At 38.9% G+C, this 10,515-nt stretch overlaps 3 protein-coding genes across 4 annotated transcripts; 2 read left to right on the forward strand and 1 right to left on the reverse strand.

The window, feature by feature from the left end:
- The first annotated feature begins 338 nt into the window (after positions 1 to 338).
- Positions 339 to 1,549, forward strand: LOC122009138. The gene is made up of 2 exons (XM_042565162.1): positions 339 to 512; positions 891 to 1,549. Exons 1-2 carry the CDS (start codon positions 339 to 341, stop codon positions 1,368 to 1,370), a joined length of 654 nt encoding a protein of 217 aa, XP_042421096.1. The 3' UTR covers positions 1,371 to 1,549.
- A 1,302-nt stretch (positions 1,550 to 2,851) lies between these two features.
- Positions 2,852 to 8,639, forward strand: LOC122039014 (peroxisome biogenesis protein 6-like). Of its 2 annotated transcripts, XM_042599025.1 has the most exons (16): positions 2,852 to 3,199; positions 3,970 to 4,590; positions 4,681 to 4,924; positions 5,016 to 5,157; positions 5,517 to 5,700; positions 5,850 to 6,041; positions 6,121 to 6,414; positions 6,506 to 6,577; positions 6,886 to 6,972; positions 7,071 to 7,193; positions 7,274 to 7,384; positions 7,473 to 7,511; positions 7,649 to 7,770; positions 7,848 to 7,992; positions 8,243 to 8,320; positions 8,437 to 8,639. In XM_042599025.1, exons 1-16 carry the CDS (start codon positions 2,852 to 2,854, stop codon positions 8,524 to 8,526), a joined length of 2,892 nt encoding a protein of 963 aa, XP_042454959.1. In that variant the 3' UTR covers positions 8,527 to 8,639. The 2 variants fall into 2 exon arrangements, with proteins under 2 accessions (XP_042454959.1, XP_042454961.1); XM_042599027.1 differs by lacking the exons at positions 7,848 to 7,992; positions 8,243 to 8,320; positions 8,437 to 8,639 and having other exon boundaries at positions 7,473 to 7,566.
- Positions 8,640 to 9,034: 395 nt separating this feature from the next.
- LOC122009145 (major centromere autoantigen B-like) lies at positions 9,035 to 9,606 on the reverse strand. Its single transcript, XM_042565173.1, has 2 exons — positions 9,561 to 9,606; positions 9,035 to 9,414 (listed from the first exon to the last, which is right to left on the reverse strand). The coding sequence occupies exons 1-2, from the start codon at positions 9,604 to 9,606 to the stop codon at positions 9,035 to 9,037; spliced, it is 426 nt and encodes a 141-aa protein (XP_042421107.1).
- Positions 9,607 to 10,515: the final 909 nt, after the last annotated feature.

The following is a 10,515-nucleotide window of genomic DNA, read 5'->3' on the forward strand; positions in this document are numbered from 1 at the left end:
TTGCCCAGGAAGGATTTTACGTTTTCCAGAAGACAGCACATTTAGAAGGCATCAAGTCATATTACACAGTCCCGAAACTACCCTGCTTCTCCATTTTGAGGATGCATTACTCAATTAGTAAATCTACTGCTTAATCAAATTGACTAACAGTATATTGTGCTTCCCATAATTGATCTGCAGTCAGTTCTCTCATTAATTGACGTCATTAATGCCTCCCATACAGGAAAGCAGAGTGTATAACTACGAAGATAGGTCCGTTTTGTATGAATCCACAGCCTACAAACTCCTTTTCTCCTCGTCTTCTCATACTGCTTTTATGATCACAAGAGAGACCGACAATGGCAGCAGATATAAGCTCCTTGGCAAGGATGTTGCGAGGATGTGAGGAAGGGGAAGGGAAGAGGGAGCTTGTTACCAGAGACTTGCTTGGTGAAGGAGCTGTGCACGGATCCACCGAGGTTGACCTAGAGCTCATAGTTCCAGCGGGATGGGAGAGGCGGCTTGATCTAGAGGTTTGTAGTCAATTTCTTTTTCTTTGTTGAGCATTCCCTCCCATTTTGAATTCAAGCACTTCTTTACCGTAATAAATATTGATTTGTGTGTGCGTGAATTAATTAGCTCATTCTTACTTGGATCATTCTATCGTTGATTTCTTTGTCTGAACTTTAACAGCAACTCGCACAGATTCTCCTCTGCCACTTCTTGAATTCACTGAAACCCTTCGTACCCGAAATTTTCTACAATCTGTTTGCTCGAAGAACAAGCTTCGCAATAAGAATAAACACAATAATTTTTTGTTCGAAATGTTTTCTTCATGGTAGAGAAAAATTTTTGGATGCCATTCTTCATGTTGATCCACTAACATACCCTAAATTTCCAATCAATTGCAGTCGGGGAGGACGTACCTTCAGAAGCGCGAAGCCCATCCATCGCCCCGTCGTCGCCGCCACTGCCTCAACCTCGCGCTTCCTCCGCCGTCCATGGACGCGTTCTCCTTGGATCTGGACGTCCGAGCGCCGCACTCCTGGTACCAGAGCGTCTGCACGCTCGACAAGGTGCGGTCCGCCCTCGAGCGCGCCGGGCGCGAGGACCCGCACCCCGACGGCTCCCCCTCCCCGCTCTCCTCGTCGTGGGCCAGCGAAACCTCCTCCGCAAAGCAGATGGCAGCGGGAGATTGGGATCCGGAGCCACCGCCCGCGGCCACGATGGTCGTCGGCGGATGCCCGGTTTGCTTCCTCTACGTACTTGTCTCCGCGGCGGCGCCGCGGTGCCCCAGGTGCGGCGCGCACGTGCCGGCCCACAGCGAGCCCAAGAAGAGACACAAGTTTGACCTCAACTCGCCGAACCAAGAACAACAATCAAGGGATTAACCACTTATAATTATAATTATATATAGAGAGAGAATTAAGATATGATTTTAGAATCATTCATGTTTATATTTAAAATTGGGAAGGTGAAGGAGGAGAAATGATTTTTGTTTCACTTGTAGAATGGTTTACTACAATAAATTTAGTATAAGGCAAAATGTGTTCAACCTTCTTATAACTTTCAATTTAAATGGTCCTTTTATTATTGCATCAGAAGAATTGTTTTTCTTAGTCGATGATTAAAAAAAATGGCCTTAAAATATTTTGTACTAGTTCGAAATAGATTCCAAAATCTATTAAAACAAACATTTATATAAATATTAATTATCTTGTGAGGACACTAACTTTATTAAAATAATAATAATAAATGACTAATCTAAGGTCGAATCTAAAATGACCTATTTAATCTTACCGAAGTTTTCTATCTATCATGAATTGAAATTGATTTTATTGATTAATTGATAGACAAAAATGCAACCGTGACATTTGCAATTTGCACTTCCCATTAAATCGAATGTGGGTCCAATGCTCAACAGATTATGAATATCGATTAATGTTAGATATGTAACATTATGCTTAAAAGCATAAATAATCTTGTAATATTACAGTATTACAGTTTTGAGAAGAAAATAATTGGTGAGGTGTAAAATTACACGAGTTTAAAAATTATGAAAGTGTTTGAGAGAATTTTTATTTATTTAAAAGTAATTCTTGTTGAGATTGTTTTAAAGTTATGAGAAATTAAAATATGGAATGTTTAAAAATAGAAGTTAATATAGATCAAATTTAAGTATTTGATGAATAATTACTTTCAAATTTAATTTTTAATTAAATAACAATAATATCTTTAAACATGAATACGGTTTGAAAAATAAACACGAGTGTTTATATAATTATTATTATTATTTAAATATTATATAAAATTATTTTTTATATAATATGAATGTTTGAAAAATATATAAAATTAATAAATATAAAAAATGACAAAATTTATATAAATATAAAAAAAAATATGTATAAATTTTTTTAGAAATGTAAATTATATAAAAATATAAAATATTATTTTAAAAATAAATACTTATAATAAAATATAATTGTTGGAGCAAGAAAAAAAAAAGCTTCATTTATTAAGGATATAAATGTTAATTTTTAATATTAGACCATAAATAAAAAAAGTAAAAATAAAAAAATATTAAATTCTTACTTCTAATTTTTGGATAAAAGTTATAGAAGAAGAAAAATTTGGCATTAAAAACATTCAAAAATACTTTTATATAATTACAAGTTCTACCAAATCCTCCCTGTAAAAGTGCAAAGTGCATTATATAGTTTTTAAAACTATGATAGTATTTTGACAAACTGTGTAAATTTATAGTCTTTAAAACTATGATGAGTATTTTGACAAACTGTGTAAATTTATAGTTTTTAAAACTATGATGAGTATTTTGAAAAACTGTGTAATATTGGGGGTGAAATGAAATGAAATGGACTCCAACTTAAGATTGGCTCGCCCTTTCTCTCCTTCCTTGCTCGGGGGCGCAGCGATGGCGCAGAGACGGAAGCCCCTGGTCCTGTCCTCCACTCGCGCCCTAATCGATTCCGTTCTTAGCTCCGCCAAATCTCAGGGCGTATGCTTCGATGTATTCGAAGGTTCTGCCGGCGGCGAAACTCGCTCCGCCGCTGATCGAAGCGGGCTGCCACTGCGATTGACCGCTGGTATTCTTCGATTCACCGCAAGAAACGGCGGCGATGGCGATGAGACGGAGAACTCCTTAATGGTTGGGGTGTCTGCCTCTGTGCTAAAGAGACTAGGCATTACGTCGGGGTCACTGGTAAAAAAAGCGATTTTGCTTATGCAGTTCGCATTTTCTATCCGACATTTTATTTCAGATTGACTTGAATATTTTTTTTGCTGTTTCTTTTTTCTGAGTTTTGAGTCTGTCATGAGAAATGGTCTCGGTCAATTGAACTGTCAGGGAAGTGGATGAACAATCTTCCTACAAGTTCTACAGTCTGCAAGTATTTCTTCATAAGGGTTTTCTGATTCTAGATGGGTATGACAATTTGAGTCGTGATAGTTTCTTTTCTTTTTTAATTCAGAGTTATCTAATTCACTCCAGTCTTTGTTGCAATTTTTTTTAATACCTCATTCTACGTTATGATCCTTATGCTGAACTGTTTGTGATTGGGTTTTTTTGGGGTTGCTTTCTGGATCTATCTTTCAGAACTAAAAGCCAATACTATAAATTAAATATTTCAAATTCGTTTTATCACGGTCAATACGAAAATAGTGTAGTATTTGGTGATTTTATTGCTTTTAAGCTTTTGATATAAGGTGCCTCCTGTGATAATTTTTTTGGCTCCTAGGGCATAGCCGAGTTGGTATCACATGGTAGGTTTCAGAATTGAGCAAGGGTCAAATCCCAGCAAAGACGAATTACCCTCCCATGTGATGACTAGCTTCAGTTTCCTTATTTTCTCACTCCCAATTGTGTGTGTGTGTGTGTGTGTGTGTGTGTGTGTGTGGTGGGGGGTGATGGATTTCACCTTCTTTTTTTTTTGCAGAATTCTTATGATATTTTTTTGTTATTATTTATTTCAGGTTCTTGTAAAGAACTCTGAGACTAATGTTGGAAGAGTCGCTAAAGTTAAAGTTCTTGATCGTCCACTTGCAAGGGACAGTCAAGCAATTTCTGTTTCGTCTTCTACTCCTGTCATGAATATTTTACCTTCTTTCACATACTCACCTGAAGTTCATCCTCCCATCAACCAAGAAGTGGCATATGTTACTCCGATGTTAGCATTTAATCTTGGAATTCATGTAACTTGTCTTATGGTTTTGGTTTGTGGTGGTCAAGACTCTTTAATGTCATTGTTTGAAGTGGAAGGGAACAAGCAAGAGAAGAGAGATTATCCCCCTCTGTATGTGGAGCTTTTTCCATGGCCTAATTGTCCTAAGTATGCTTCTCATCTAAGAATTTCCTTTGTGAAAATCCCTGAATGTGGTGTTCTTGAATCTCTTAGAGGAAAATCAGTAATTGAAGAAGGTGACCGCCAAGATCTGATTGATTTAGCATTAAATGAGTACTTTAGTGTTGATAGATTTTTGGCAAGAGGAGACATTTTCTATGTTCATGTAGATTGGCATTGCCATTCTGAAATGTGTGTTGCTTGTAACCAGAAAACTCCCAAAGGATTGTCCAGTAACATAATTTACTTCAAGGTAATGTTGTGGCACTATGCCTTGCTTGTATCTATTACAATGTGGTAGAGTTTCACTTAATACTTCTGCTGAGGAATTGGTAATTTTCAGGTTATGTCTATGGAGCCGTTAGATGAGCTCATTCTCCGTGTTAACTGCAATCAAACAGCTTTAGTTCTTGGAGGAAGTGCAGCTTCTGCTATTCCTCCCAATGGGCTTATTGCCAATTATGATGAATTCAAACCTATTCATGTTGAAATGGTTAAGACATTGACTTCTATCCTCACTCCTGCTTTATGCCCCTCAGCTCTATTATCAAAGTTCAGAGTTGCAGTTTTCTTGTATGGTAGTGCAGGTGATTCTAGTTTTTTCTAAGTTTGAATTAAACTACTTCATTATATGCATCACCTGCATACAGAGTTTCTACTGATTTCTGCTTTATACAGGTTGTGGTAAGCGGACTGTTGTTAGATATGTAGCCAGACATTTGGGTGTTCATGTCATCGAGTATAGTTGTCATGATTTTATTGAATCCTCAGAGAAAAAAGTATCTGCTGCCCTAACAAATGCCTTTAAAGTAGCTTCTCGGTAATTCTTTTGCTAATACTATCTTTCATTTTTTAGAGGATGCTTCAAAGTTCGCATTTAAATTTGACATCAACTAGCATTGATAATTGCAATGCAAAAGTGAAGATTCCGTAACAAATGCCTTTAAAGTAGCTTCTCGCTAATTTTTTTGCTAATACTATCTTTCATCTTTTTACAAAGTTCGCATTTAAATTTGACATCAACTAGCAATGATAATTTTTGTTTGAGAATTGTTTTAGTTCTTTTTGATATCTGCCTCTTAAATTAATTGAAATAAATCTAATGGAACCTTCTTTTTTTTTTAATGTACTTTTGTTTCTTAATTTCTAGAATTATTATCTGAATCTGAAATCTCACAGATACTCACCATCTATACTTTTGCTTCGCAATTTTGATCTGCTGGCCACTTTATCTTCCAATGAAGGTTCATTGTCTGATCAAGTTGGCATTGCGTCTGAAGTTGCATCAATCGTTAGGAAGTTCACAGATCCAAGTTCCATGAGTGAAGATTCCTTTAGAGCGAAAGTGACTAATGATGCTCCAGTAAGCTGTTTTATCAACCCTTCTATGTCTTTTTTATCCATAAGCATGTTTGACTTGCTTTTTTAGTTTGTTGTGGAAACCTGATTGCGTACATAATGCTATTGGTGCAAGAATAATATTAGATTTTTATTTGCACTTCTACTATTCAGTTTCTAGTGGAAGTTGAGAATTTGAACAGACAAAGAGTATTCCTAGTTGCAGCTGCTAGCAGCTCTGAGGCACTACACCCACAAATTAGACGATGCTTCAGTCATGAGATAAGCATGAACCAAATGAACGAGGCACAAAGAGTCAGTATGCTGTCTGAGTCACTCGGAGGAGTTACCAAGATTGCCAATAAGGTATTTATTTGGTTTTCTTTTGTTTCTCTACTGAGATACAGATAATCAAAGTTTTTACTGAAAGTCAAATCCCTTGTAGGCAGTGGGTGATGACTTTCTAAAAGATGTTACTGTCCAAACCTCAGGCTTTATGCCCCGGGATATAAAGGCTTTAATTGCAGATGCTGGTGCCAACTTTGTACATAGAGCATTGTTTTACAACGCCAAAGTTGAAAATGGAAATTTTTCTGAGATTATTATTGAAGGCCATAGACCTGTACCGAATGAGAATTGTTCACATCCTTTTGCTGCCAATCTCCTAGAGAATGAAGATTTTTCAAAAGCACTGGAACGGTCCAAGAAAAGAAATGCATCAGCCTTAGGCACACCAAAAGTGAGGCAACCTACTTTTAGCTTATATAAATTTTCATTTTTTTAGAATATATGGACAGCTATACAAGATTTGTTAATTACTTTTACTTCAGGTGCCAAATATTAAATGGGAAGATGTTGGTGGACTTGAAGAAGTGAAGAAAGCAATTCTGGACACTGTCCAGGTGTGTACTTGTATTTTTATTGTGGCTTAATAGAGTTAAATTATAAACTTGAACTATATAAAATGCCACCTAGATACTTAAGATGGAAAGTTATAATTTGTTCTTTTGAATCAGCGCTTCAAGAATTGTTACCTATAAGTTTTACCTTTCTTCCATTAGAATGTTTTTGGGAATTTGCTTACGGGATCACTCTAGCTTATTATTGGATGCAAAATGTTACAAACTAGAAAGTTATCTTGTTTGACTTCTCAGCTAGAGAAACTTCATTTTTGGACATTGTTATAACTAAGATTTGTCAATATGCTCAGCTACCTCTGCTGCATAAAGATTTATTTTCATCTGGTTTACGCAAGCGTTCGGGTGTTCTTCTCTATGGGCCTCCGGGAACAGGGAAGGTTGGTATAGTATTTTTATTCATCCTACATAAGTTTGTGCTTATTTGATAGATCCTGATTGATGATTGTTGCTTAGCAAGTATCCATTTCATTTTCAGACATTGTTGGCAAAAGCTGTCGCAACAGAGTGCTCACTGAATTTTTTGAGTGTGAAGGGACCAGAGTTAATCAACATGTACATAGGAGAATCTGAGAAGAATGTCAGAGACATTTTTCAGAAGGTATTATGAATGTTTAAACAAATGCCAAGAGAATCTAAGATTTAAGGACCAGATTATGCACATCATAATTTTTTCTTCAGGCGAGAGCTGCACGCCCTTGTGTCATTTTCTTTGATGAACTTGATTCCCTAGCTCCTGCTCGGGGAGCCTCTGGGGATTCAGGTGGGGTCATGGATAGAGTGGTATCGCAGGTAATCTTCCTGTTTTTTTCTTGAATTTGGTCCATTTACTTCAGATTGTATTCGAGACTTAATTCATGGATCCTCTTTCCTCCTGTAGATGCTTGCAGAAATTGATGGCTTAAATGATTCTAGTCAGGTTTTTTTCATGGACTATCATATTAAATTAGATATCTGATTTTTCTCTAATGATGGTATACCAGATAGCGTCCTTTTATTTTGGGAGTATTCTTTTCAACTTGTGATAATTTAACATCCTTGTTTTTAACCTCGCAGGATCTGTTTATAATAGGTGCAAGTAATAGACCTGATCTTATTGACCCAGCACTTCTGCGTCCCGGCAGATTTGACAAACTTCTGTATGTTGGAGTTAACGCTGATGTATCTTATAGAGAGAGGTAAGTACTTTCAAAATTCATTGATATCAACATGATTTTCTCATTCATGTCATATAACACTTTTGTCTCTTTTACAGGGTTTTGAAGGCTCTTGCAAGGAAATTTAAACTCCATGAGAATGTTTCTCTACTCTCAGTTGCTAAGAAATGTCCACCAAATTTTACTGGTGCAGACATGTATGCATTATGTGCAGATGCTTGGTTTCATGCTGCAAAGCGTAAGGTGAAAAACTGCTTTTTCATGAAAACTATATTTACCAGTAATTTCTTCCTTTGCTAAGTCATTAGTTCAAATTCCATCTTCAGTTTCTAGACTTGGTAAATCAACCTCGCATAATCCATAATTTATTTGTTATCGGAGGCTTAAGTATTCTTTATGTCAGGTTGGACATCAAGTAATTGAATTCATGTAGTTTTGGTAATGAATCTTATGTGAATTAACTCAGCTCAGTGTAGGCTTTTGTTGGCTACAGGTATCAGATGTTCGTATAGACTCTTCGAGCATCGATAAAGCAGATTCAGTCATCGTGGAGATCAATGACTTTATGAAGGTTTGACTGATTTTTAAATGCAAATGAAATTTTAATATTATTACTATTATTATGTTTTTGTTTTTGTTTTAGTTTTAGTTTTTTTAACTTGTGAGTTGGATATTCTTGCTACTCAGGTATTAGGAGACTTATCTCCCTCGTTATCGATGGACGAATTGATGAAATACGAACGCCTAAGGGAGCAGTTTGAAGGAGGTCCAAGATGAAGAAGTTCCGAAGATTATTGTATACTAATTCATAAATGGTAATGTATAATTATCATTATAATTATCACAAATTTAATTTGTTAGATTTTAAAAATAAATTAAAATTTATATTAGTTTGTTTTTTAATTTATACTTTTTAAATATATTTCTAAAATATATAATTTGTGTAGTAGTTTTGATCAAGATTATTAAATATATTCAATATTTTTCCCAAATTACCAAATGAATATTGTGATGTGGATAGGTATCAAGGGCAGAGAAGTGATTAATGGAGAGGAGGGGTATTTTGGTTAATTTACTGTAGCAATCCTTTTTAGGGCACTGTTCACAGCGTAAGAAGGGGGTTCTTCATGCATGCACTGGGCTGCCAACAGCTTATCCCTTCTCACGTTCCTCGTCGGCGACGACGCCCGTCGTCGGACCCACCGCTCCTCGCGACGTCCTCACCGGCCACTGACGTCCCTTTCCTCCTCTGTATGCCAGTCGTCAGCGTTGCGAGCAGCAGTGGTCAGATCTCGTTGCCACCACAGAAGCAAAAGGAAGGGGCCTTTCCTCCTTCCCAGGTTCCTCGTCGGCTCAGACGACGGCCACTGGCCGTCACTTCTTCTCCTCCCCTTCTTTCCTTCGTGATCAACTCCTTGCCGTAGAGATCGGCCCATCTTTCTTCTTCTTCCTCCTCGCAACGCCGGACATTGGCCTCCAACCGCTCCTCTCCTCTTCTCCCCTTCTCTCCCTCTCCTCCTTCTCGCGTGTCGCCGCTGCCGGACTGGCTACTCTCCCTCTCCTCTTCCTCACGCCGCTCTTCGCCGTCGCTCGCCGTCACTCCTCTTCCTTTCCTCCTCTCACCGGAGCTGTACCCGAACCACCTCGTTCCGGATCCAATGCTGCCTACAACGCTTCACAGCGCTTATAGCGCAAGGCACTCTCTCCAGCTGAGGTAGATGGCATCTTCTCCATTCAGCACTATCTCCAACATCCTATGCTTACTGTCGCTTAGAGTCGATCCTCATCACGTCGGTCAGTTTCCAACCCACCCTGTGGTGCACATCCGAGGTCGATCCCACATTTGATATACACCATCGTACACGTCCACTCCCGGTCAGATATCTGATCTACTACTGTCGTATGATTCCTATGTGGATCGGGCCTTCAAGCCTGTGTTGTCACTATATTCTGTCATGACATGTATGCTATTTTTTATGTCCCGACCTGCGTGCTGATCTCGTGTTCCGGCCTGTGTGCCGACCTAGTGTCCCGGTCTGTATGCTAATTTCGTGTCCCAGCCTGCGTGCCGTTAGTACCCCCGGCCTGCGTGCCGGTGTTTTATCCCAACCTGCAGCTTGTCTTCCGGTTCCGTGCTGCGTTCAGCTTCTCGTCGTCAGATCCAGCTCTCCATCCTGATCGGGCGTCGTCTACTCTTCCGGGTCGCGATAACTCGAGCCGCGTCCCATCCGAAGGCGCCCCCTAGGCCAGGGTACGTTTTCCGTTCATATTCCATACGCATTTCATTATTTTATGGCTTAGTCTTGTACTCATATATTCGTTGGATCTGTCTCGAGTATCGGGGTACCGGGGGTCGGGTCAACCCGGTAGCTGGCTGCAGGTAGCGTTGACCAGAGGACTTTCGAAGACTTGGTCAACACAGAAGCCATCTCAGCACGCCCCCCTCCGAGACGTCGCGACTTCATCAACATTTCATCCACCTCACCCGGCGGTCCGTCTGACTCAGCTTCCGGATGGGATCAAATTTGGCGTCGTATGTGGGAACATCCTTCACCTGTTCTGGAACGTGAAGATGGACGATGTCGGGAGGTTCTCTGCTATTATCACAATCCCAGAGGATCTCGATCCACATATTATTTTCTATCCTCACTCCACCTGTATTCGGGAGTCGAGGGATCGAGTGGAGCTTCAACTGGCTGACAGGTTAGTTTTTCCGTTATGTTTTTTCCCTGACTCCACGGGTATTCGGGAGTTAAGGGACCGAGA

Source organism: Zingiber officinale, chromosome 1A, assembly GCF_018446385.1.
Source record: "Zingiber officinale cultivar Zhangliang chromosome 1A, Zo_v1.1, whole genome shotgun sequence".
NCBI lineage: Eukaryota > Viridiplantae > Streptophyta > Magnoliopsida > Zingiberales > Zingiberaceae > Zingiber > Zingiber officinale.

Bases quoted from the DNA above. Each gene is read 5' to 3' on its own strand.
- LOC122009138 (XM_042565162.1), top strand. From the start codon at position 339: ATGGCAGCAGATATAAGCTCCTTGGCAAGGATGTTGCGAGGATGTGAG. The intron at 513-890 runs GTTTGTAGTCAA...AATCAATTGCAG, and splicing joins AGAGGCGGCTTGATCTAGAG to TCGGGGAGGACGTACCTTCA.
- LOC122039014 (XM_042599025.1), top strand. From the start codon at position 2,852: ATGGACTCCAACTTAAGATTGGCTCGCCCTTTCTCTCCTTCCTTGCTC. The intron at 3,200-3,969 runs GTAAAAAAAGCG...TATTTATTTCAG, and splicing joins GCATTACGTCGGGGTCACTG to GTTCTTGTAAAGAACTCTGA. The intron at 4,925-5,015 runs GTGATTCTAGTT...TGCTTTATACAG, and splicing joins TTTCTTGTATGGTAGTGCAG to GTTGTGGTAAGCGGACTGTT.
- LOC122009145 (XM_042565173.1), bottom strand. From the start codon at position 9,606: ATGGTGTATATCAAATGTGGGATCGACCTCGGATGTGCACCACAGG. The intron at 9,415-9,560 runs GTGGGTTGGAAA...GAAGCGTTGTAG, and splicing joins CCTCGGATGTGCACCACAGG to GCAGCATTGGATCCGGAACG.